This window comes from Gordionus sp. m RMFG-2023, chromosome 3 (assembly GCF_954871325.1).
Source record: "Gordionus sp. m RMFG-2023 chromosome 3, tfGorSpeb1-WG-v2, whole genome shotgun sequence".
NCBI classification, from domain to species: domain Eukaryota; kingdom Metazoa; phylum Nematomorpha; class Gordioida; order Chordodea; family Parachordodidae; genus Gordionus; species Gordionus sp. m RMFG-2023.
Window position 1 is genome coordinate 12,623,262 of NC_088777.1, and position 27,756 is coordinate 12,651,017.

Below are 27,756 nucleotides of genomic sequence, written 5' to 3' on the forward strand. Positions count from 1 at the left end.
CGATATAATTCACATGGAACCTTATTATTACCAAGTTTTATCGCAAAAAAAAGATAATTAACTCAAGAGAGAAAAATAAAATCGATAATGGTTATATCACATTATTATTTCTTTTAGAATCCCTAAAGTATCTTATTTTATAAGATATAAAGGGATCAAAGCCTCATCTCGCCTTCTAGGTTAGTCTATTTATTATTCTTATTCTCTGGAAAAAAAACTATTTAAAATTTCGCAGTATATATTTATTTACTTATATGTTAAAAATGAACTATTTTGATAAAACGTTGAACTGGCCTAAATAAATAATATGATATACACACAAAAGACTGGATTTATTTTACGGTGAGCAACAATAGATTATTGATTGAATTTTTTAAAAAAATCTATAAATGTTTAGATATATAATAGGAATTGCGCTCAATTATCCTCATCACGAATATTATTGATTCCATAAACAAATGAAATTAGTGAATGGAAGGTGAAAAAACACGTAATAAAGATGAATCTACGGCATTTCAAATGAATACTAATGAAAATGAAATTGTAACTAGAATCGATAACTCTAATTCCATAAATTTGTTTAAACCCATCTCGCATCAAGAATGCTATAAAAATGGGGAAAGTCTTCCACATTACAGTAATTATGGTATTAATGATATATCTTTTTCTAGCCCTACACTAGCCCAACGAAAGCGAACTCAAAGCGCCATGAGTCTAAGGAGTTTACCAGAAGATTATTTTGAGGATTACTTTTCTATTAAACCTAGCCCATTACTACCTCCTTCTTTTTCTCAGCATCTTTCACAACAACAAGAATTTACCACAACCCAAAACATCGAAAATCCATTTTCAAGAGTCGATGATAGAGGCGATGAAGAGGAGCTAGTCTTTCACGAGGATTATTACCCTTGTTTTATGAAATACCCAGTGACCAAAAATAATTTTTTAAATCGGGGTGCTAATCAATATCCTTATTATGATCACCATCATCATAACAAGGACATGCTAAATAACAAGTACAAACCCAGGTGTATGAGCCAGCTAGCTTTATCGGAAATTTTAGTAGAGAAACCACCAGCCTCATGGGATGATTATAATTTTGATGAGGACGAAAATATCGAGAATGAAGGATTCGATCTGATAAACTTAAACTTGGTGAACTATGAACCTCATCTGGCTTATGCTGCAGACCCGGAAACACCCACATTAATTGATTACAATGATTACAATGATTACGTTCGGGAAATATCCAACGATATGACTGCGCCAGCCAGAGTTCTCACTAGTAAAACGGAAATTAACCGGACTTTCTCCGATTACTCTTGCAAGACCATCCCAGTTCTCGTTTCTAAGCCTATCAAAAGGTTAATAGATTATTAAAAATATTTATTTGCAGAAATTGACTAAATGAATACATGAGAGAAATATGGTTATGGTAGTGAGGAGAGGGGGGGGAGGGTCTTTCAAGAGTATTTATTTTTAGCCTTAAAAATATTAAAAGACAAAAAAAATTCTATTATATTATATATGAGTTAATATCTATAATAGTAAATATAATTAGGTTCATAGTTAATGGTTTTGACAATCCATCCCAATCCTCCGATTGGAACCCTCTTAACTATCATTTTAATGGCAAAAAGATTCCTCACCACCACCATCATCATCAGCATCATCAGAATCTTAATCATTACGGTAATATCAAAATCGAGAATATCAAAGCTAAAGGAAGTGGTCCTAAATACAAATCCCCCTTGTTTAATTCTTCCTCTATGGAATCCGGTAGCCTTAATCATCCTTGTTCAAATAATCCAAAATATAGAAATTATGTAGCCGATGATAAAAGTCATTTTCTTCTCTCAAACACCGATGATACTAAAAATGATGACTATATATATGCGCCTAATGATGTCAATTTGGATAATATCGAATATCGTGGAAGATCCGATAAATCTAGGCAATCAAACCCTTTCCTAGAAAATTTTTCCTCCGAAATTAAAAGCCATATAGGGGAAGAAGATAGAAATAAAGACGAGGAAGTAAAAGAAAATCTCGCTCAATTAAGACCAAGTGGTGATAACAAAGACAAGGACTCAAATAGTATAGTGGCTGGTTTAAATATAAAAATTAATTTGTTATGCAAGGAAAAGACGGCATTAAAGATGGAATTGGAAAGCGTAGTTAAAAGGTTTAATTCTTCCGTCAACAGTATCAAACATTTTTGGAGCCCTGAACTTAAGAGGGAAAGAGAAATGAGAAGAGAAGAAACGCGAAGACATGATATGAATACCGAAAAATTTAAACTCATTTCCTCGGAGAATCGGGTAAATATTATTATAAGTTTAATTCTTTTTTTTATAAATCAGATATTTTGTAAAATAATTTTTACAATTCATACTATTTTTTATAACATAAAATGTAATAATATAAGAATTATACTTTGTGAATTATTATATTAAACTTATAGTTTTAATATAAGCTCAACATTTTAAACTTACAAACTTTTTAATAACAAGATAATATATTAAGTTCAAACTGATTTTAGGCCCTCTAACATGGTACACGATTAAATTGTGTCATTAAAATTTCAGAGTATAATTTAGGGGATAACCTTTTAATCAACAGATATTTGTAGCCAGTATCCATATTATATTTGAATCAATTTCTGGCTTAGGGGGTCTAGATAGAGGGCTCTGACCTAATTATTAGGAATTCGATGAAAACAGAAATTTTCTTCTCCCTCACCTTTAAAATTAATGGAGGTAGCTAATTGCTTGCATTATTTATGATTGTCAAAAGATTTCATAAATAAAAATTTTCGCCGCGTAGGCTTTTCTAATTTTCAATGATTAAAATTCATTAATTTTTTGAGGAAAAAAATATATAAATAAACATTAATATTAATTAAACAGTATAAATAAAAGAATATCCAATATTTTTGATTAAGGGAATGGAAGTTCTGAATTTTTTTAACTAAATTTAAAAATTAACAAAATTATTTTAAATTTATTTTATTTCGGAATATACATATTTATTACATGGCATATACTAGAAGCCTGCAAAATCCAATTTTTTTGAATTTATTTTCTAGATTTAGGTCCGCCTGGTTTATTACAAAATATAACTTAAAAATGAATAGTAAATAATTCCCATCTACTAATTTTTTATATCTTTAGCCATGGAGCGGGCATGGTCTATAATTTAGGTAGCCAGGTTGGGTTGACCCGTCGGCTCCTGGACGACTTTGGTAAATGCATATATCATTGTACTACCTTTAGAACCGATGCAAAGACCCCTTTGATGATTAAAATATAAAATAATTCGTTTATAAAATGGATACTGTTTATGTAGTAACTGGAATTTTTTTAATGACGTGAGTGCATCTCAACCCCCTCCCTTTGTATTAGAGATCTTTGCATGATGATTATTTGATAATATTTTAAAGAAAATTGATTAAAAAAGAAACTAGAAATTGCTTTGGAAATTTTAAGAAAAGAAATGGAATCGGAGGAATGCAGATTCAAAGATATCTTGAGAATCGGTAAAAATGTGACACACCAAGAAACTGCAGCTGACGAAACTCCACAGCCCTTAGCTCTTATAGGTATCAACGATTTTGAAACGTTACTCGACCACCGAAATTCTCTTGAGTCCCAAATGGAAACACTGCAGGAAAAATATAATGTTAATATAAATATCAATTTATAGTTAAAAATTATATTCAATCAGAGAGCCATATTTCTCCCATGTTAGGCAACATGGTTTAAAAGCATTATATATCTCTTTATATTGGCTAAAAAATAACGGTCTATAAAGAGCACTTTAAAGTTGTACCATTTGTAATAATTGAACATGATTGAGAGAATTACTATTATACCATTACATATTGGACGATTTGTATTAAAATTGTAGTGATTTCGAATTATTTGCAGAAATTATAAGCGATAAAAATAGATATATTTAAAAAAAATAATGAATCCAAATGAGTAAATTTAAATTAAATTTTTCTAAGTATAATAAATATTTTTTTCAATATTTGTGGAATGGGTATGAATCTCTGATATGAGGGCACAGGTAAGTTACTTAATCCGATTATTACTATTAGTAATGTTTGCATTATTCTGCGAGATTATAAGACTATTTATCTAGGTTTACATTTAATTAATTTTAAAAATGCAAATAAACCTTAAAATCGAAAAAAATTAATATATAGGCTATGTCCTGGTTCAACATAATGCAGCTAGGTTAAATAGCTTTTGAACTAGAATACCCTATTTTGGGTTATTTTAATTTTAAGCATTTTGACATTGTTATATTTCGTGATTTTTGTCATTTTTTTCCATTTATTTTTCGTTTTTTTAAAAATAAATTTCAATAAATTTTTAGGCTGTTTAGTCGAAACGAAATATCAGCCTAAACAAGCGGCTATTCAGTATATAAGTAGTGTTGTTAAATGGCATGATTTAAAAAAAGACCCGATTACGATTTTAGCCAAAATAATATTATGGATGGAGATTTTGATCATAGATGGCAGAAATGTTTAAACCTCTATTTACCAAATCTTGAGGCTTAGATGATATAATTTAGGTAAAAATCTTAATTGGGCCCTTTTTAAAAATAGACCCAAATCGAGCCGTTTGGCTACACCAGTAATGAGTCAAACCCAGACATGGCTGTATAACCTTTTAATATCGTTTTTCGGAATTATTAAAATATTATATGTCTAAAAAAGGGGTTTATTAATTAAATATGAATAATTTTTTCAGATCTAAATTTAATTTCCAAAATAAATCCAAAAAAAGCTATTAGAACTTCAAGCTGAAACTCACATAAAAACTCTTCACAGTAGAGACGAGACTATCAAAAATTTGTATGAGACCTTGAGTAGCTATTCCGAATTTGAAGGGGAATCTCACGAGGTAAAACTAAAGAAGAAAAATATTATGAAGGATTTTATAGTGGCTGAAGGGATGGATCGTCAAATCTTGAAATCCAAATTGATCTCGACTGAATCGAAATTGGAATATTGTGAAAATATATTGAGCAAGAAAAATGCCGAGATCGAGAGATACAAAGAGGCTAAAAAGGTTTATATTACACCACATAAAATTATAAAAACAATAATGATCTAAAAGTAAGATAAAAAAAATTGTAAATGAATCTTGATCGATATTTTACCAACAGACTGGCAAACCTAATCCATCGGATAGATTAGATAACTCTTCGAATTTGTCGTCCAAGATTACCTTGCTTAAAAGCATTTTGGAAGCCAAAGTATATATAATATTGTTAACTTTAAAAAACATGTAGCGCGCTATTTTTTTGGGTTGAACATAATGGCTGTAATTTTTACCAGTTTGAGTCATTATTTAAAGTATTTGTATGTTTGACTCGTTGGCAGGCGGCAATCAAGTTATCGTTGCTTATTATAACTGGAGCCCTGCATCAAACTTTTTTTTACATCCGGTGTGAGCCAAAGGTTTTTAAAGATCCAGGTCAGATCTGGCCAAAACTATTCTTAGAATAAAGGTATTTGATCCAAATTTAGGCGTTATGAAAAATTTTATGGATTATTTATTTATAAAAAAGAGGAAAAATTAAAATAACTTCAGGAAAATAAGAATTTAGTAAAATAAAAATATTTTGAGACCATTCAGACCTGCGAAAACTCAAACTGAGATTGGAATCTGACAGATCCGTTTAACAATTTATTGTATACTGATTTATTAATATTTCTTATTTTTCTTTAAAATACACATTTATTTTATTTTTCTTCAAGGATGCCCGTATAGCATCACTAGAACTAGAGAGAAATTTTTTAGATAAGGAAGCCAGACTTGAGAGTAAGACACTCAGGACAAATGGTCACATACGGTCTCAAGATTACAATATTTCGGATAAGTCCATCGATTCGAAAGCAGAAGATGACGCAAATTTAAGAAAAAAAGTTTGTATAGTATCGGTTCTAATCTAAAATATCCTTTCTTTAAAAACGTTTTTTTAATTTAATATTATTTTTAAAATAAAAATATAATAGTTAAAAGTTAAATAACTTGTTAGGATTCCATAAAGGGACCTTTTAATAACTTATTAATTGTATAAAATCCCTTCCAAAACTTGAAACACAAATCTTAGTAAATATTTTTAAGGATAAGTTTGAACGGTAAAATAGTTATTAATGAAAGAGGAAAGTATGAATATGGATTCCTTAAAAAAAAAAATTAAAACGATGAAGACAAACCGAGTATTATGCATTTGTAAGAGCAGTTTGTTTAATTTTAGCTCCCAAACTTTTGCTAATATTAAAACAATTGCTGAAATGTTCCATCTCAGTGGGCCATATACATTTTTATTTGTGGGAACAAGGAAAATGAATGTTTTAAAGTTTTATACATGTACAGGGGGGTTCAGATTAAAAGTGATTATTTTTTTGGCCAAATGCATAAGATGAATGCACTTTTTGAAAAACCAAAAACAAAAAAAACAAAACCATTTTTTTTGATATGTTATAAATTGTAAAAAATTTTGTTTTGGCAAAATGAATTTAAGTGGATTACTATTTTTAATTTTTTTTATAATATAATATTTTAATATAAAAATTGATAATATTTTATTTTACAGGTGGCGTACCCCCCCCCCCCCACCTTCTTCATCCCAAGTATTCAATTTTCTTCTAAAACAAATTAAGGCCTATTAAAATATTATCCTTCTAATTTTTTGAATAAGAAAATCGTAAAAAAAAAATTAAAATATTGATTTATTAAATATTATTTTGGACTGACATATATTTATTTTTCTAGGTATAAAATTCTCCATGAGACGATTTGTAATTTTTTAAACTTTGCCATAGTTATTCAAAGTTGTAGTAATTAGTAATAAACATGATTTGAGATGAAAAAAATATTTTGATCTTTTGAAGGTTTCAGGCGTTTTAAATGGAGAAGCTGTTATTGTTAGACTTGAAATTCACGTGTAATTTTTTAATTAAGACAATGCATTCCAATAAAATAAAATCCAATAGGCCGATATACTTCAAGCAGATCTCAACAAAACTTTGACAGAATTGTGTGGATACAAGGCCAAATATGAGACACTGGAAAAACAGATAGAAGATTATAAGAGGCATATATCTTTTTTAAAAGAAAATATTTCTGCTAAAGACGCTCACGCTGGCATGCTAAAAACAGACGTAATTTTAAATTATATTTTCTGCTTTATCAAAAGAAAAACTATAAATTTATCATTTAAAAATTATAAAATTTCATTCTAAAATAAAATTTTTGGCAAGATCCTTTAAAGAAGATAATATAAATATAATTTATTTCTGGGAAATATTTTATTTTATAAAAACCCGAATTAAAACTATATTTTTCAATTTCTGTTATCAAAGGTGGATGCTTTAAGAACGAGGATAGATGAATTCAACACCGTATTGGATAAAAACAAAATGGATATTAAAGGTATTGTTCAGGAAAAATATAATCTGTCTCAACAATTGACTCAAACACTAGAAAATCTGGAGCTTAAAGATCAAACTTTACAAATTTATCAACACAAAGTATATATATATAATATACATATATAACTATAGAAGATAGCAATATAGTTTTTAAAAAAAATATGTAGGTTAAAAAAAAAGACAATAATAACAACCATGTTATATGAAAATCTAATTTTAAAATTAAATACAAATAAAATTAGTTAAAATATGAATTCCGCATACTCATCTATAAGACTATCATTTATAACATGTATATATATATATATATATATTAATTGATTAGACGAAAAGTCTAGAAGACCTTATTAAAGAGAAAGATCTTCAACTTAAAACTGTTCTCAACAAATTTTACGAATTCAAAAAGAAAGTTCAACGAAGCAGTAGCGTGGACACAGATAGAATATTGACAACACCAGCAAGCCATCCTACTGATTTTAAGCTAGCAGAATTTGTACCTATTCCTAAATCATCTGTTCACACCATTCTATCTCAAACCCAGGTAGAACAACTCAACAAAAATAACCCTATTGTTGTTACTTCTTCAAGTAAAGCTGCATCACCGCTATGCGATGAAAAAAGGGGAGCCTTATTTTCTTATAATACCACGGTAAATTCTAGGTTCATCAAAAAGTCACCTTCTATGACGGATATTGCTAAAACATTAAACGATGACGAAAACCCAGGGAGTCAAATAAGTTCCATGAGTAGTAGCCCTAATAAAGATAATCAAAAAGACTCACTACTATACAACCAGTCCAAAGACTCGGGAACCCAGTCTGATTATGAAGATAAAATGCTAGAAAAGGATCAAGAGTTGGCCGAAAAAATTGCCAACACTTCAAAACTAGAATTGGATATTTTGAACCTTAAAAATGATATGGAAGAAGGCCAGGCAAAATCAAAAAAACTTATAGCCAATTACAAGAGTATAATAGACGAAAAAGAAAAACTCATACAAAGTTTGAAACAAGAAATGGATAAAATGGGTGATAAGAACGACACAGTTCATAGTTTGGAAGGTGAGCTTAAAGCGCTACAAAAGGTTCTCAATGAAACACAGAAGGATTTTTTAGAAAAAGAGGTTATTATTATATGATTTAATTCGTTCAGGTGATTTAGGTTATAACACCTTGTATCATAATTATACTATACCTTTGACTTTTATTTCCATATTAAATTTCATTTTTAAATCCACCAAACAAATAAATTCTAGATCCTATTCACGTCAGATTTTTTTTTTATTATGTTCAATGAATGTGTATATACTCTGACTATAAATTTAAAAGAAGTAAAATTTTATTTCCTAACTCATATCTTACTTTAAAAAAAAATTAAATGTATAAATCATATACAAATATTTCAGGAAATATTTGCTAATGCAGCGATTGAAATTTAATATAATATTATTTAACAAGACGTAAGATTTAATCAGATGTTTGCTAAAAACCTGAAAATACGAGCACTGATCTAAAATTTATGGCGTTTGATGCCATATGAGACTATGCCTTTTGCATTAATAATATGGCTAATATTTATTAATTTACAGTAAATATCATATCCATATTTAAAATATTATGATATTATTTGAAAAGTTATTAGTGTCTGTTAAAAACATCTAGCCGTTTTTGAATATAATAATTAATCGAGTTTTAGCAATCAACTCTTAGAAATATTTCAATCATATTTACAAAATTATTCTAAAGCAATATCGTCAGCATCACTATGAAGGGGGGGGGGGAGGCGCAGGGGCTCTAGTCACCTTATAAATTTTGAATTTTTTTTGTACCATTGTAATTTTGATAATTATTAGCTAAAAAAAAAGGTAATTTTGAAAATAATTTTCAAAAATTTTTTGAGTCACCTGGTAAAGGCTAGTGGCGCCACTATTCTAAGGATAGATAGGGTAATGTGGACTGGTATTGAGATATATTTGGTTTCAAATAGTGAAACGTATTAAGATTCATGGAATGAATTACCTTGATGATTATCAATTTAGTTTTGTGGTCAAGGTGCTTTGTACAGACCTGCCTTCTCTTTGAAATTCTTTGAGAGTTTTCCTGACCATTCCCATTATATAAATTCCTCTTAGTATTTTTATGGAGGGTACAACAAGGAGATTCTTTGGGCCCTCTCCTCTTTTGCTTAGATATTTATGACTTCATTTCAAGTATTAAGTCCAAATTCAATCTTCACCTTAACCTTTAGTATCTGGACGAGGGAACTATATTTGGTCCCGAGCCTTTTATATGGGAGGACATTAATTTCTTAATTAATGAATATAAAGCTATATGACTTGTTTTAAATATGGATAAAACAGAAATTTAAATGAATTTTTTTAATGAATCTCCATCAGATATTTTTAATTGTTTTAATTTTATTGATTGGGTGTCAATCTCTCTTTTGGGATCCCCTAAAACCCTTGTTTACATATTTATATCATCTACTTATATCATCGACTATGATTGACCTGTCACTATTGGTTTGAGCATTATTTTTCACTCGTTAGAAATCTCTTCAAGCGACTACTAATCGAATCAAAGTCTATGATGATGAAAAGGCTAAACTCAAAGGAAGTTACGAAAAAATGTCCATTGATATATCTTCACTCAAAAATCAATTAAAAGGTCTACAAGAGAAAGTAAAAAATCAAGAGGCTCAGATAGACAAGTACGTTGAAGAAGGAAGTCAAGTAACAATATATACATTTCATTTTTTATTTAACTACATAATTGTTAATTGCCCTTTTAATAATATAACAAGTGCTTCTTTTTTTAATCTATTTTATTATATTTATCAGTTATGAAGTATACTTATTCACAAATCCAGGTCACTTTCTAAATTTGTTTATCCAAAATAATTACTTGTTTATAATTATCTTGCCATTGTCTCTATGCAAAATATAATGGCTATAATTAAATAACAAATAATAGAGACTTGCAGATATACCATTGCACGGCCCAGTTGACCCGGATTTTTAATTTTTATCTAATACGATTTAAAATATTTTGTTTTAAAATATATAGCCCGGCCCGTGCACTTTTCAAAAAAATATTTTTAGGCCCGGGCAGGGTATTAAAAATTAAAATACGGCCCGTCACTTGTACACGGGGCAAGCTTACGGCTGCCTGAAGGTCTCTGATAAATAGTATGCGCAACTCAATTGTAAGCATTTTTTTTATTCACGAGCGCTTCTTCTATGTAAAGTAGAACGTAGTTCGTTTTTGCTGGTTTCTTTCAAATTATTGTTAATAGTTAATTTTCATAGGGAAAAGAAAGGGATTTGGGTATAGGGGAATTTTTCTTAAAATGAAATTTATGAGAACAAGCAAATTTCTAAAAAGAAGAATTCTTCTGCCCCCCTTCCATTCATCCTAGCTACGCCCATGATATAAAGAAAAAGGCTTAAAAAATGCAATTATATTTTATACTTGGATTTAGTTATTTTAAAATTGTTTTATTTATAATTTAGATGTTAAATAAGTAAAATACATATTATGGAAATTTATACTACACATAATCATTTCTTTATCAAAGTTACGGAAAGAACTTCAAAGATCCAACCAACAAAACGCCAATTTAGAGTTTGATAATCGAAAGAAATGGATAGACTTGGAAAACGAGATCAAAAGCAAGAACCAAGAAATATCACAGAAGGAGAGAGAAGTAGATAGATTGACAAAAGTCTTAAAACTAATGGAAAGGGATAAGTTAGCTATAGAATCTGAGCTTGGCACGTTCAAAGAAAGATTTTGCCTAGATAACTCACAAAATGATCAAGATGATTTGCGAGGTAAAGTTTTGGATTTAACCGAGCAGTTAAAAGAAAAGGAGGAAACGTTGAACGAGTTAACCAAGTTATAAAAGAAATTTATTATAATACTCAAAGGTATGAATCACTAAAACATGATCTTTAAAATATTTTAGTTGAGTTATGGCTGCTTTAAAAATTCTTTACAGAATATTTTTCAAGTTCTGAATTTTCATTAATAATATGGCATAGAAGGTTTATTTCTTTAAATATTTTCCTTTTTAAATAAATGAATGCTCGAAATAATTAATCATTTGATTTGAAAGGAAAAGGTTTATAAAAAAAATATGTATTTATAGCCTTGAATAAGGTAACGATTCTCATTTTCATGTATAAAATACTTTATAGTTTTTAGTTAATCAAATTTAGATTGAATAATGAAATTTATTTATAACTCTTATATGCTGATAACTCAGAAAGTTAAACTCACTTTCTTTATTCTATTTTCTTCCTTGCCTCTTCCTTGTTTCTTTCCTCCCTTTTTTCCTTGTTTGTCCTTAACTCTGCTAGCCAGAACAAACGTAAAATATTGATCTAACACTATTGCATATTTTTAATATGTAATAAATAAAATAAAAACTTAGTAAACTTTTAGAGTGCAATGAAGAGATACAAGCCCAAAAATTAATCTTGGAAGCAGAAAAAAAAGAGTACGAATGTATAGTTAGAAGCATGCAGGACGAGAACAATGATTTGAAAAAGAATATTAAACAAATAGAGGTATTTTCACGCTTCCATTTATAGATTTGCAATTTCCAATTCTTTTAAAAGAAAAGGATGTTATTCGTTAATTAATTTCATATTATTTCCAAGGGAAAATCCCTCAAAAATATGACGAAAATGAAAGAGATGGAAGAAGAATTGAGGAGAGCCCAGCAAATAACCTCGGAAACCCAAGAGGCCGTCGAAATTAAGTCTAACAAAGAAATGGAAACCGCGGATGCTAAAGTTTAATTATTTAATGTTTAAGATATTCTGTTTTGTTTTCTAAGTTATTTTGTTTTCAAAGTTATTTCTTTTAAGTTATTTTGCTTTCAAGTTATTTTGCTTTTAAGTTATTATGTCTTTCTTATTTTGTCTTTCTTATTTTGTCTTTCTTGTTTTTTCTTTCTTATTTTGTCTTTCTTATTTTGTCTTTCTTATTTCGTCTTTCTTATTTTGTCTTTCTTATTTTGTCTTTCTTATTTGGTCTTTCTTATTTTGTTTTTCTTATTTTGTCTTTCTTATTTTGTCTTCTAAGTTATTTTGTTTTCTAAGTTATATATCAATGGGTATGTCAAAATATCTATTTAACATATTAATTATAAGCTTTAAAAAATATAAGTACTCAATTATTATTCTTTCAGCATCGTTACTTATTTGAGTTTTTTCTCATTTTGTTTTAAAATTATAACATACCTTAATATATAAAATAAGTGTTGGGTTTTTATAAATACAAAATAATTAATAGTTTTTTTTATTTTAAATAAAAGGACATCCCTTTTGACATTTTTAAGAGGTTGTCATACATATTTACTAAAATGGTCAAATATCATTTTGCAATTTAAAAGTTAACATATGTTTTTGTAAAATTTAATGACATTCCTGTGTTATGAGAATAATTATGAAGCTGTACTGTAAATAATAAAAAATATATATTACTTGGAGGTACGAATAAAGTCCCAATGATTATTAATTATCTTCAGATAGCCGATTTAAGAGAAAAGAACGATCAGTTGGAGAGAATGACCGACCAGCAGACAGCCAAGATAAACGAAATTTTTTTGAAGTACAAGGAAAAGGACACAAACTTGAAATCGCTTATAGCTGAACGCAATAAAATTATGCATGAACTCATCGATTCAAAGTATATACAATACCGATTTTTAGTAATATAATAATGAGGATTTTCTTAAATTAATTTGGGGGAAGGAGGGCAAAAGTTTAAAAAAATATAAATTATCTAAATATATGTAGTAGGATATTTTGATTGGAATCTTTAAGATTTTAAAAATTGAATTTGCCGGTATTTTATTCCAGAAGGTTCAATCACTTTTTTCAATCATTTTTAAAAAAAAATGAAAACCGTTTATCCAGGAAAGAAGTATACAAAAGTGGAATTAGCGAAAAAGATGCCATGATTGCGCTGCTTGGGACAACGATGGGGCCGAAAACAGAGGAGCAAATCAATGCTTTAAGGAAAGAAAAGGAATTATTAGTTCATAAACTCAAAAGTTCCGAGGTAAATATTATATGTAAGAAATAATTAAATTAGACGTATTAAAGGAAACAAGGAATTAGAGGTCATATAAATTAAGCTTAAATATTAAATGATTATAAAATATGAAGATACAAGTAACGTAAAAGGTAACCTGTTACCATAAGTTCTTGTTTTCAACATTAACACCGTTACCTGATTTTTTGCGAATAATAGCTCTTCTTTGACGTTTTGCTCATTTAAATTATAATATTTATTATATGAGCCAAAAAATATTTATATAATGAGAAAAAAAAATTGGAGTAATCAAATGCTTTACTGTTTTGGTAATCAAATAAAAATTTTAAAATCAATTTATATTTAATTGTAAGGAAAATCCCAATTGATAACTCAGTTCCCAATCTACCATATAGAGTTTATACCAATGATGGAAATGATATGGAAAAGAAGATTATTATTTCAAACTATAAAAAATACTGTTTTGTAAAGAAATTAACTGGCAATTTATTTTGTAAAATATATTTTTTAAACTTCAGTTATATTTATATAAAACGATAAAATTTAGAGAAAATAGGTTTATGTTAAATAGATCTAAGGTAATGTTAAACGAGTATTTTGTATTTTTTTTGTTTCTGCCATATATGGTTCTAATATATATATAAAATCATCGTTCTTCGAGGGCGATTGTGGCTCAAATTCTGATTGAGGAATCACTATGAGATTCGACCTGGATTTGATCTCAGCTGAAACAGGCTTTTTTTAAAGCTAACGTAAGCATTTTTGTTTTTCGGGATATCTACACGTTAGATATGAACTGAAAAATAAGTCTTATTACATTTTAATTATATTTTGGGCGTTATTTGCAAATTGCAGTATGTTAAACTTGGCAATGTTTAACTACAGACAAGTAGAGATCCGAACCTTCCCATTATATCTCATTATACTATTAATAAAGCAGTTAGCCTTAAATACATAATTATCGAATTGATTAATTTTTTTATGCAAAGTTTTATCTATACCACTTTTTTTGCTCTAATTTTTCACAGTTATTAATTTCAATATCAATAGGAAATGATTTTTGGATGAACTATCAATATTGGCATACTTTTCAATTTTATTGATTTAGAAATGTGGCAGCTAGTGATAATCAAAATAAAAAAATTCTATGAATAGTTAAGTCAGCTGCTGAAGTCCTTTTAAAAAGTTTGAGAAATTGTTTTAGAAAATTGTTTTATGGGTTTTCGGTAGAAAATTGAATTGTCGGCCTGCCCAGTATATTAGTTTATGAAGATAAACCCAGTAATTGTATTAATATAGGAATAATTTCATATTTATTTTTAGGCTCGTTTATCATTTTGTAAATTTTTACACATTTAATGTGCCATTTTTTAACTTTTAATCATATCTTGAAGGCGTTATTTTTAAATTTTTACGTTGAAATTTTTCTGAAAATATATTCTAGCATATGTATAAAATCTACTTTGCGATTTTCAGCATCCCATGAACATTTGACCTTACCATAATTTATATTAGCTTTTTAATGCAAACTTTAAATGTCTAAAATATACAAATCAAATTGTATAAAATTCATAGGTTAGGTATTTTAAATATGTTGGAATATATTTCCGGTAAAAGCAGATATTTATAATTTTAAAAACGCACCCAAAAATGATATAAAATTGAAGATAACAAATTAACTAAAAAAACACATTGTCACTATTACATTTACACATCACTTACAATTTAAATCTTTTTAAATAACAATAGATCATTTTTTCTAAAAAAATTTTTTATGACCAAATAAATATTTAGTGAGGCGATGATCTTCATGAAAAATAAAATTGGGGATAAATATATATTTAATATCCATCTGATTGGCGCTTATAAAATATTTTTTATATAATATGTGACTTGCAATTGTAGGCCACTTTCCATAATAAATTATAAGGGATTTCATGCATTTATTGATCCATGCAAATTTATACAAATATTTAGAATTTTTGGAAATTAAATCATTTATAAAACTCGCGAATAATAACCTCTTTTTTAAAAAAAAATAATTGATATACAACCAAAAAGTATTAACTAGGTCCAAAATTAAAAATAAATTAGGCCTCGTTTATAGTTAGTGCGTATCGCTTGGTATTTTCAAAATCAACAATAAGTATTTATAATGACGCGCAATACAATGAATTACATGCTATAGAAAATTAAAAATATTCTTCAGTTCTAAATATTTATAAATATTCCCAAATTTATCTATTAATATTAATATTCTTAATTATATAACAATTACAAATAATATTAATATTCTTAATTATATAACAATTACAAATAATATTTTATTAAAAATATTACATAAATTGTGGAAATAATTAATAAATGGAACGAGCATTTTGTGAAGAATTTTTCCCCAAAAAGGTATCTATTTCATTCATACATTAATTTGAAGCATCTGCATATGGTTGATCCTGCATATTTTCCAAATAAGCAATTAATCTTTTTTTTACCAACAGATTTTATGGCAATTATAAGGCTAATTTAACTTAAATTTTGAGTGAAATATTGCTGCCAATGTTACTGTCTTCATACAATAAAGGAAATCTATAGTAAGAAATGATAATTTATTTATTAATAAATAAGTGTTCGTTTATATAAATCAAGTATCTGCAAAACTTAGCCATTATTAACACATCAATAAATATTTTTTTAATGAAAACTGTATTTTAAAAAGAAGTACTTCTAAATGCCTTTTGAGGTTTAAACTACTAATCTTTGAAGAAGATATTTTGTTCTTACATAAAGAGCATTTTGCACTGATCATAGTATAGTTACTTCCATCTATTTCACATAAAGTAAAATACTTACGTAAATTATGAAATAGTAAAAGATTCTCATTATCACTTATATCTGCTGTCACATCATTAGCAGATATATTACCTTCTCTATAATGGAGGTCATTATTAAACCCCTAATTTATTTATATTATATATAACATAATTAAATAAATAAAACTTGTAGGCTCTAAATCGAGTTCTAGATAAAATTTAGGAAATTGTTGAAATATAAATTATGGTGGAATGGAAGTTGATGTTGAAATATAAAATACGGTGGAATGGAAGTTGATAAAATATGATGTAAATAGATATTTCTTTAAAAAAATTATATTTTTATTTTAATTATTGCTTTTTAAGTATAAAATTAATTTTTAAAAGGATCGGGATCGAATATAAAAAAAATGATCTCGATCACGATCCTCAATTTAAGTCAGTAACATAAATCCGGAAAAATTTACAAATTTAGGATCGAATCCAGGATTGGCGTTCTTTTGATTCGATCTTTAATACCTCTGTCCATCCCCATATCCATAAAATCTTAATAATTATTAATATTCATCAGTTTAGAAATCTTAACTTGATTATTATAAATTCTAAATTAAACCAATCATAAATAATTTAAACAGAAGATTTTTAAAAAGTATATCTTAGAAAAGAAAATCAAAATACTTTTAAACTTGATTATAATTTTGCATTGATGATGATTGCCTGAAGTACCTATTATTAATGTTTCGAGATCTAGAAAGCAACAATAGCATTCATACATTTATTGCATATGATATATAAATCTAGAGGAAAAAATTATGAATCCACACTATTATCAATTACCTCTTTTTATTAACCAAGCACAACCATTAATTTCACCAAATATACTGCCTCAGAATAATTCATTTAATTCTAATTATATACCTTATCAACCATATTTATTTCCACCTCCCTTCCATTTTTCCTTCCTGCAAGAAGTTTCATGTCAAAATCAACCCTCATTAAATTCTTCTCTACAAGGTATAGATGAAATTAAAATTTGGCTTGAAAAATGGCATGATAGACAAGAGTCAAATGTGTTACCAATGACTAGGGAAAATAATCTTAGTATATCTGAATATAAAAAAAGTATACAAAAGTTAAACAATATATTGCTTCAAATTGAAGATTTAAATAGATCATTAAATACTAAATCCTTATTGAAATCATATGAGAACAATTTTGAGCTATGCAAAGAAATTGAGCAAAATTTTAATGCCCAAAAGAATGAATGTGAAGATGTTATCAAAATCATAACAGATAAATCTACATTAAAAAGGATTAAAATAAAGTTATTGATGAGAAAAAACAAAAGAAATAGATTAAAAAATAAGAAGATGAACATTTTACCAGATTTTGAAAAGCTAGATAATTTGAAAATTGAAAAAACCAATAATCTCCACAAATTAATTGATAAAGAGTTGGTGAAAAAGCAAGAAGATTACCAAAATAAAATTGAAAATAAAATATTAAAACATGAAACAAATTTTGTCTTAAATGTCATTAAAAATAAATGTAAAGATATCCAATATTTGAAAGATGTAATAGGAAAAATTAATGAATTAAAATGTTTAAGGTATAAAAAAATTAATGGAACATGTGAATATAGTCAGGGTTTCTGTGTTAATCAGCAAAAAATGAATGATATTGACAATGAACTAACAAATAAACTTAATGGATTTCAACTCGAGAAGCAAAAGATATTAGAATTAAGAAAACACAAGGTTTCTATATTAATTATTTGAATTATAATAAAATGCTTTCTTTTATATTTAGTTTTTTAAGACCTTGTTATCTTTGAAATGATCTTATAAAGTTTATAATCTTTAGATAAACAAAACCACCAATGTAAAGTGTCAGATAAAGTTGCCAAAAAAGACCAAACCTGATAAAAAATTGTTGAGTAATAGCAGAAGCTCAACCCATATTGCAATAAATGTTATAACAAATCAAATTTTATCAAATCTCAAAGAGCAAAAAAATGATGATTATACAAAGGATTTAGATAAAATTTTAGATATCAGAAAATCTTGGAATGTATATCTCAAATAAATCATAGCATTTTTCTCATTAAGTAAAAGCTTTACATAAAAATAAAATATAGACAATACACATGATTGATCATAAATTTATTTTTTGAAATATCTCAAATATATTTGACCTCTTCGATTGCTGTATATTATAGTTTAATTTACAACATATATAAATTATGAACATAATAATTATACTGAATTTAAAAAAAAATTGCAAATAAAATCAATAAATAAAATTTGGAGGATTTGTATTGCCAAAAAATAGCTTCCATGAAGGTGGAATAGCCCAGATATGTCCCTTGTTGGTTAGATTTTGATAACATATGTCATTTGATGGAAATTTCTAGTTTCGATATTATGTAAATAATGATTTTTAATATGAAATTCTGCAAATAAAAAAAATTATAAAATGTTTATTAGTTTAAACAGGGTTTTCACAACTCCTCAAAGTAAAAAATCTTTATTAGAAAATGAATATTTTAAAAAGACCTGTTCACACAATTTTGATTAAATTTTCCTCAAAATTTTAAAATTTTTCTTGAGAAAATATTTAGTGATTTTTATGCAATAATTGACTTAATAATAAATATGGGATTCACTGATACTATTTTTTTTGCCAACACCATCATTATCTTATATATAAGATTACTAAGGTAACATAAAAAATAATTTAATCATATCTTGTAGAAATGGTCCATTTTGAGCCAATTTAAAAAATGGTTAACTATATTTTAGCAAGCAAAATGTTGACTATGCCTGAGATATTAGCTAATAAATGTCCAAACCTTTGCAGCACCACCTATGAGCAAAATCTTCAGGCTAGTGTAAAATTTTCAAAATAAAATATTGAGTTAACCATTTTTAAAAATGGGCTCAGATCAAAAGTGGTTTAACAACACCATATTTTAATTCAAAATTTTTATATTTAAAAAAAATATTATAAAGTGTTATTCTTTTTACCTCAAAATTTACAAATTAAGATTGTGATATTGATTTTTTCCCCATAAATTATTATAAAGATAAAAATATTATTTGAGATTTTTATATTTTTTCAGATTGTACTTAGTTTCTTTTTTTTAGATTGTCATTCAGATTATAGATATAATAAAAATGTTCATTTTTAATAGAAAGAATAAAAAGTAATCGTAATTATTTAAAAAATTATAAATCTAAGAAAGAATAAAAGCATAGAAAGGCAACTTTTTTCAAATTATTTTATCATATATAAAATAAAAATTGCACCCAGTTCCATCTGAATAACCATCTTATACTTAGTTCTAATCCAATCAAAGATTGATTAAAAGCAGATACAAGTTCACTATAATTTACTTTTTAATTGATGTATATGTAAAACATGATTAGTTTAATACCTAACACTTTATAATATATCATTTATCAATATTTAAAATAATAATAGACCATTAAACTACTAAGTATTTAAAAGGATATTTAAGCTGAAATTACTGCTGTATTCTACTAGTCTCTGTTATGTATGTATTTATTTGTTAATTATTATTTTTATCATGCAAAGTTGTGTAAAAAAACAAATTATACTATCGCCATAAAAAACATATTATAATCAGGGACATGGAATGAAACTTTAATAAATTTATTGAACGGAAGTGGAACAGTCCCAGAACGTTTCTAAAATTTTATATAAATTTATTATCTCTTCTATAATCAGGTGCATATATTAAGTTCGTTTTAATGGTACACCCTCGAATTTTCTCTTCCAATGAAGAATGAAAAACTATAGTAAAATGGTGGCCTCATTAGAGTTGTTAAAGGAAACAAGCTTAATGTTCCAAAAAGATAAAACTTTCCAGGTGATTTTATAGGTCAATGGACCAAATGTAAAATAAGGCTTCAAAAAATTAATTACCTGTTATCCAAAGACTTGATTTCAGCTTGCAACAAAAGGGAAAAAATTCTGATGAATTAATTACTGCCATATATCTATATCCTTATTTAAATTTCTTTTGAATGAATAGGAAAATATTATAGTTATAAATCATCTATTGGCGACATGTGAACATATTAAAAATTTTAAGGATGAAGATTTAAATGTATTAAGTAATTCGGATAAATCTTCTGAAGGACAAGAATATGATGAAGAATGTTTCTTAAGTCCAAGGATTAAATAGAAAAACATAGCAAAACTTACTAAAGGATGATATTATATCGACTAAAAAAAAATTTCGAGCGGATTGTCTAGATAAATTAAAAAATTTGGAATACTGGGAATCCAATAAAATAAAAATTCTCTCCTGTATGAATTGGCCCAGATCGTATTAGCATCCTTGTAGCCAGATAAGTGTTGAACGTTGTTTTTCGGCACTCAAATTTATATTAACAACCAAAGAATCAGTAAATAATAAATTTTAGAAAATATATTAGTGCTTCGATGTAATAATTGATTCATTTAATGATTTATTAAAATGTGTAGATTTAAAAAAAATATATTTAGATATTTTCCTAGTAACGTTCCGAATGTGTAACGGAACAATTTAACTTGACCGGAACTAGAACGCACAAATGCCTTTGTTACGTCCTGATTATAATCATTAATTTTTTTGTATTGTAATTTTTAAAAATAAAAGTTATCGATAATAATTTTGTTAAAGTTTTCAATAATAATTTTGATAGGGTTTTCAATAATAATTTTGATAGGGTTTTAAATAATAATTTTAATAAGGTTTTCAATAATGGTGTCGTGACAGTATTCAAACCGATATAGGACCTACTATATCAGTTATGGCGTATGAGGAATTTTATAAATTGTGGCCAAATAAATATATAAGATAAAATAACGGTAAAACAATTGAATAGGTTTGAAATTGCGATATTAAGGGTAAATTTACCAGTGCTAAAAGAGGCAATACACTTTTTGTATTTCTGTATGATGGAAGAAAAAATTAATACAATTATGGGATAGAATTGGATACTAAAAATTAGACCAGATAATAATTTCTGGAATATTGTAAGGACAAAATTAGATATTTTTCAATAAAAAACAAGAAACTATTAAAAATAGAGTTCCAGGAAGTATTATAATTGGAAATATAGTAAGCAATATTTCGGAAATTCCGGATAAATAAAGATCATAAATTTTGAGACAAATCAAGAATCACCTAAAATCTTGAATAATAATTGTAAAGAAAATAAGTTAAATCAAGTCAAAGAAATTGATAAAATCCTAGAGCGTTGAGATTAATAGTGAAGATAAGGTTTTAGCAAGTGAAATATGATAGGGAGATCAGAGCTGGAAATCAATATTATGAAACCGAATATAAAAAAATATTAAATTGTTAGGGGCAACCTTGAGTCATAAAATTTCCCGGCGAAATTGGTTAGAAAAAAAATAGTGGAAAAGAATGTGAGAAATAAAAAACAAAAACCAGGATTTGGAAAAAAGTAAAATGAAAGATAAGTATGCAAAAATTTTAGACGAATAAGTGGGATATATAAATATACCAAAAAATTGTGGAATGCCATTTAAATGGAGAGCAGAAATGGAAAATAACTAGATAACTGGGTGCGCGATAAGATCATTTGTTATGGTGTATAGTGAATGAACAACCCAATTGGTTCCGGTAAGGAAAGCCAATGGAAAATTGAGAATTTGCGCGCATTTTAGAGTAGCTCATAATCCGTGGGTGGTAGAGGGAAAATACACATGAATTGAAGAAATTTTGGCAAACTTAAAAGAAACAAAATATTTTTCTAAAATTGATTATTCGTGTTTGCCGTTACCGTTTGGATTTTCAGCACCTATTTTTAGGCGTATAATAGCTGCAGTCTTTCAAGGGTTAGAAGTAGTATTTTATTATGTAGACCATAACTGCTGAGCAACATAATCCGCTGGAGGAAGTAAAAGAATTGAAAATAAGGGAATACGAGCCAGTCGCGAGAAAAGCGTCATGGGGGTCACAAAAAATAAAAATACATATTTAGGTCATAAAAATGGAAAAAGTGAAATAATTAGATAAGAATTGCGAATATGCGGAGACCAACATAAGTCTAACAAAGTAGTGTGAGCTCTGTTACATTGGTTAGGGGGAATGGAAAGACCAGTGATATATTTCGAGGGTATTCCGTACTGTAGAAAGACGATATTAATTATAGAGCGGGAAGAAGTTTGTGAATCGAAAAGAATTTAATAATCGAAAAGAATAAAAGCACAACTGTATCAAGATAGAAAAAACAAGAAATGTTAATCGAAGAAAATATTAATGATTAAAAAATTATAAAATTAATGAGTATATATATAAAAAAAATCTAAAATTGGATAAAAAGGAGAAGAGAAAGATAAAATGTATTTAATCAGAATTAATAAGTTAAAAATATGTATATTATGCAGTATTTAAGAAAAATACATAATAAATTAAAAATATTATACAACAAAAATCATGTTTATGATACCCAACGAAAACCCCAAATTTATGCGTACGATAACCAGAAACAACAACGAGAAATTAAACACATACATCCAATAATTCAACAAAAACAAGAAAAAGATCAAACACAAACGTCTGATAACTGGTACCAATAGACAGCATTAATTGTGATGATTGTAAATTGTCTTATGTTACCCCGGATTTCGTCTAAAGGAAAGGGGGCATGTTGTATAATGTGAATTATTATATTTATATAAAATAATAGATGTGGGGTGAAAAATATATATATTATGATAATCATGTTTTTTTTGTTTAAGAGAAAATAAAATAAATTGTGGAATTAAAAATTAAGTTATATAATTTCTTTCCAAGATAAATATAAATCTCGTTTTCCAATACTCTCTAATTGCAAGTTGTTTCCTTTAATTTTTACTATTATAATATTAAATTTCTTGTTCTCTTTCATTTTTATCAATTAAGATAAGGGAATGAAGATTTAATTTATTTAGATAATTTTATTTTTTAAATTTAAAATATATTTTGTTTTGGAATCCATAGGTTTTTTTTGTATTTTATCATAAATTTATTATGTATTTAATATAATTGATAAGGTATCACATTAATTATGTTTATGAGAGCAAGCTAGTTTTGTTAGGTAGCCTAGTGTCAAATCCTTCTTGGCCTTTACCCGATTATGATAAAGATTAAAAAATGTATTTCTAATAGGGCTGTGCCGATGCCGATATTAAATATCGGATCGGATCGGCACCGATATTTAGCGTTTCCCAAAATATCAGATCGGGCCAATATCTGTAAAAACCCGATCCGATCTTTTTACTTTACTTTTTTTTGTTATTTTATGTATATTTATTTTACATTAATAATATTTTCTAAATAAATTTTTTTAAACAATGCAAATACACAACCCCTTAAATGTTATTTATTTTTTAAAATAGATTTATAGTATTTTAAAAAATTTTTTTATAAAAATAGAAAGGAACACCCAAAGTTTTATTTATTTTAAATTTTTTAGATAGTAAAGCCAATTTTATTATTTATACTTTAAATAAATATATTTTTTTAAATATGGTATCTGAATTATGGTAATATTTAACAAAAGACAAAGATAATTTCGCAAAATGCGTTATCTGCGGAATTCTAATTTCAGGGGGAGGAATAATGAAAAAATCATTTAATACTACCAATATCGGTAAACTTTTTTAAAATTATTGTAGAAATAAAAAAAATTAAATTAAATGCATAATTCGATTTTTTGCATAAAAAATATTAATTTCTTAATTACATTCGTTTCAAAGGGGGGTGATGAAAAATCAATATATATATCGGATCGGTGAAAAATATGTAATTCGGCACAGCCCTTTCTAATCGCCTTGATGAAATCCGTATATAGAAATGTTAACTGTTATCATGCTTAGCTTAAATTCGATGGGACATGACCGAACTGGGCTGATGGTCTGGTTTCACCAGACTTAACGGTCCGACGATCCAGTCCTGTCTTAGAATAAAAGACCAGACCTCTGCAAATACTAAAGTGGACTAATATTGGCAAGGAATAACATAAGTTTTGTGTCGCACATATATGATAAATATATAATTTAATATTCAAATTATTTAGTTTTTAATAAAAACAACTTATTTAATACCCAAAAGAGATAAAAAAAATGACTAATTTTTCACTGTTACCCCCAAATATCTCAGATAATTTAAAAGCGAATGTAATTTCATTTTTAAACCCATAATATTTATATTATTTTTATCAGAATTTAAGGAAATGGGTTGAGAATAGAGGTGCACTGATTGACAATTTTTTAACCAATACGATCTGATGTCTATCCCAAATGAATAGATACATTAATTTTTTGGCATTGTTTTATATAATATGAAGAATAATGAATATAAGAATATAAATTTTTTAATAAAATAACTTATCCCACTCTTAAAATTCTAAAAAAATGTCTTATCTGTAAATAAATTTTTAGGTAAGTAAATAATGTCTTATTTTATAAAGTTATAGCTCTTAGAAGAATAATATATACATTTCCATATTAATGAGAATTTTCACTTATCTATTTTAGCCTTAATAGAAATAGGCATAAATTTTTATGCTAACACCTTATATATATATATTTATTAATGTTATGTAAATAAATTAATCTTTAAAAAATAGAAGTAAAATTAATATTAATTAATAAAATAATGTTAAAATAATTATTAAAAATTAAGATTATAATATTGGATATTTTTATTTATAATGATAAGAGCCTCAAATTTATTTATTTACTATAAGTTTCTTTTTTAATGAAATCAAATATCGGTGTTGGTTTAATTTTTAAAAAATATTGGCTAATTCTATATTTTTTAAAAAAAAGTTTAATATTGACCTGATCTAATACCAATATAGGTAATGTATTCAAAAATTAAATAGATAAAAATTACCAAATTAGCCAGCTGATTAAAATAATTGGCCAACTGTATTGCATCATCTGTATTGTCACCCTCATCACAAAATTTCAAGAGTATTAATATAGGTATATCTTCTTTGCAGCTAATAACCAAAAATTTAAACATTAGGTATAAATGCTCATGTACACTATATTTTTTATGTTAATAAAAAAGTGATATGCTTAATAGAGGTTAGATTGCAGAGCTGGAAAATCGGCCCAACCTACAGTAAAATCATGAATAAAATATTGATCTGGCCTTTGACTGACCCAAAAAATATATCTTTAGTTGAATATCACAATTATAAAATTAATTTAATAAAAATAAGAAAAGTTTTATGAAAAATTAGAAGGAAGAAATATTGACTATTTCATTTTCATATGATATTTTGAAATAAATGGGTAGAATAAAATAGATAATCATCTAAATTATTAACGTTATTGCTGAATATTTAAATTTAATGCATTAGCAAATAAAATAAATACTTTAAGTTTGAGATTTCTCTTCCCTATAACTTTTTAAAAGTTTGGTTGGGCCTAAGTAAGTCTAAATTTTTTTCTCTGTTAGATTGTAGGCAGGTTAAAAATTTGCAAGTCCTTAATAGGCACAGATTAAGCAAAAAGATTAAAATATTTTTAAGGTCTACCAGAATTTTGCCAATTTTTTAACATAATTAGGCATATTTATGTCTCCTTTCATTATAAAAAATTAACATAGACCAGGCCAATTAACTTGTATAAAATTATCCTTTTCAAAAATTTCTATAGGCTGTTTTGGGCAAAGCTAACCTCTAATATAAAATCCAATTCTAAGTCAATTAAAATTAATTTTTACCAGTCTTGAAATAATTTTTGAGATATGCCACCTCCCTGTATTGTATATTTGATCGTTGTTAATGCAACAAAATCATTATCAGATTTATTGTTGGAAAGATCAATTGATTTCACTAAATTAGTAAATAATTTTTGTTGATTAGTATCTATTGATAAATCTTCAAAACCATCATTTATAATTTCTTCCCTCATAATATCTTAAAATATTGTTATATATAATTATAATAAATATGAAATTAGTTCCTATACTTTGTTTATCTGGTGTCTTTATGCCTTGTTCACTTACCTGTGTATCATTATTATCACTTTCTTCTAGGTGTATCCATTTTAAATTGTCAGTCAAATATCTATAATATTTATCTTCAATCTGAGATGAACATAAAAATCTTAAAGGGATGCTGAAATAGATAATAAAAATTTCTATTTGTCAAATTTTTATACCTTTTCAATTGTTGATCATTTCTTATATAGGAAAATGTAGCTGAAAGATTTATAATTTTGCTAAATTTGTATTGCTTTATCCATGATATTAAAAATTTTCTAAAAGTGCCTCTTCTACCCTAAATACATTTAATCAATAAAAGTAATAACAACTTTTTACCTTAGAAAATGGGGATCTTTGTTGAATTATAATATATTTGTTGATTTTATCTTCATAAACTGTTCATCAATTAGTATTATATATAATTAAAATCACTTTCAGAGCTTAACATTAATTTTCCTGCATGTTCATTGTATTCAGAATATGGATCATTTCCAACTAATGCAAGCAAACTGTCATGATAGAAATAGCCAATTTTCACTGCTTTTAATGAATATATGATTAAATCAATAGTCAATTGGCCCACATTCCCAACACATATTGATGGCTAAAAATAGTTATTAAAATATTTCAATTGTAAGTTATTTATACAAATAACAAGGAATAATCTTCCCAATTATGTTTTGACTTTCCAATTGGAACGAACATGAATAAATGGTTACATTGTAACTTGGTTGATAAATAGAACTATATTGAAAAATTATTAATTTTGAATTAGCGGCCGTTTACTTTCGAACCAAAACATTATCAAGCCAGCATAAAGCCTTTGTCAGGAGGGAACTAGTCAGTTAAATATTTGGATAAAGAATTCATTAGGCTTCAAGATTATATAAAAAAACTGGCGCCTTTCGAAATTTTTTTTATTAACAAAAAATTTTGATTATTAGTGCAAATAAATAATATAATTGAAAAATTGTTTGACAAAGAGGCAAATATTCAAGGGTTTGCAAAGTCAAATTAATCAGAATTATCAGATTTTTATTTGTGATTATATCTATATTCTCGATTTAAGCCTTTGTTTCATGTAATAACCTTAAGGACAATAATCTCCATAGGCGTAGCCAAGATTTTCCTAAGATGGGGGGGGGGGGTTTAATAAATTTTTGTCGGCTTCGCTCTCAGACTTTATTTCGGGGGTAGGGCTTTGGCCGGGTTTCCTTAGTCTATATATAGTTATAAAATATTTTTACAAAATAGAGGTTAATTTTAATAAAAAAAAATATAATCGTCATCGCTGTACTTATTTTATAAATAATTATATACATTGTTATGTAAAATGTCAATTAACAATCACAGCCATGACAATAATCTTTATTAAAATATACGAAACTGTTAGAGATTATA

The 27,756-nt window shown here is 26.8% G+C and overlaps 3 protein-coding genes across 4 annotated transcripts; 2 read left to right on the forward strand and 1 right to left on the reverse strand.

The window, feature by feature from the left end:
* The first annotated feature begins 506 nt into the window (after positions 1–506).
* LOC135925977 (ERC protein 2-like) lies at positions 507–14,005 on the forward strand. Of its 2 annotated transcripts, none has more exons than XM_065461595.1 (17): positions 507–637; positions 683–1,364; positions 1,562–2,321; positions 3,460–3,681; positions 4,800–5,084; positions 5,182–5,271; positions 5,777–5,944; positions 7,019–7,186; positions 7,388–7,555; positions 7,782–8,579; positions 10,005–10,187; positions 11,033–11,352; positions 11,891–12,026; positions 12,120–12,254; positions 12,992–13,152; positions 13,383–13,527; positions 13,875–14,005. In XM_065461595.1, the coding sequence occupies exons 1-17, from the start codon at positions 520–522 to the stop codon at positions 13,887–13,889; spliced, it is 4,554 nt and encodes a 1,517-aa protein (XP_065317667.1). In that variant the 5' UTR covers positions 507–519; the 3' UTR covers positions 13,890–14,005. The 2 variants fall into 2 exon arrangements, with proteins under 2 accessions (XP_065317667.1, XP_065317668.1); XM_065461596.1 differs by lacking the exon at positions 13,875–14,005 and adding an exon at positions 13,572–13,631.
* Positions 14,006–17,131: 3,126 nt separating this feature from the next.
* LOC135926173 (uncharacterized) lies at positions 17,132–18,506 on the forward strand. Its single transcript, XM_065461922.1, has 2 exons — positions 17,132–18,088; positions 18,195–18,506. Exons 1-2 carry the CDS (start codon positions 17,144–17,146, stop codon positions 18,414–18,416), a joined length of 1,167 nt encoding a protein of 388 aa, XP_065317994.1. The 5' UTR covers positions 17,132–17,143; the 3' UTR covers positions 18,417–18,506.
* Positions 18,492–27,075, reverse strand: LOC135926174 (proteasome assembly chaperone 2-like). The gene is made up of 8 exons (XM_065461923.1): positions 27,004–27,075; positions 26,788–26,959; positions 26,692–26,750; positions 26,532–26,650; positions 26,340–26,488; positions 26,092–26,287; positions 25,252–25,360; positions 18,492–18,740 (listed from the first exon to the last, which is right to left on the reverse strand). The coding sequence occupies exons 1-8, from the start codon at positions 27,058–27,060 to the stop codon at positions 18,621–18,623; spliced, it is 981 nt and encodes a 326-aa protein (XP_065317995.1). The 5' UTR covers positions 27,061–27,075; the 3' UTR covers positions 18,492–18,620.
* Between the last annotated feature and the right edge of the window lie 681 nt (positions 27,076–27,756).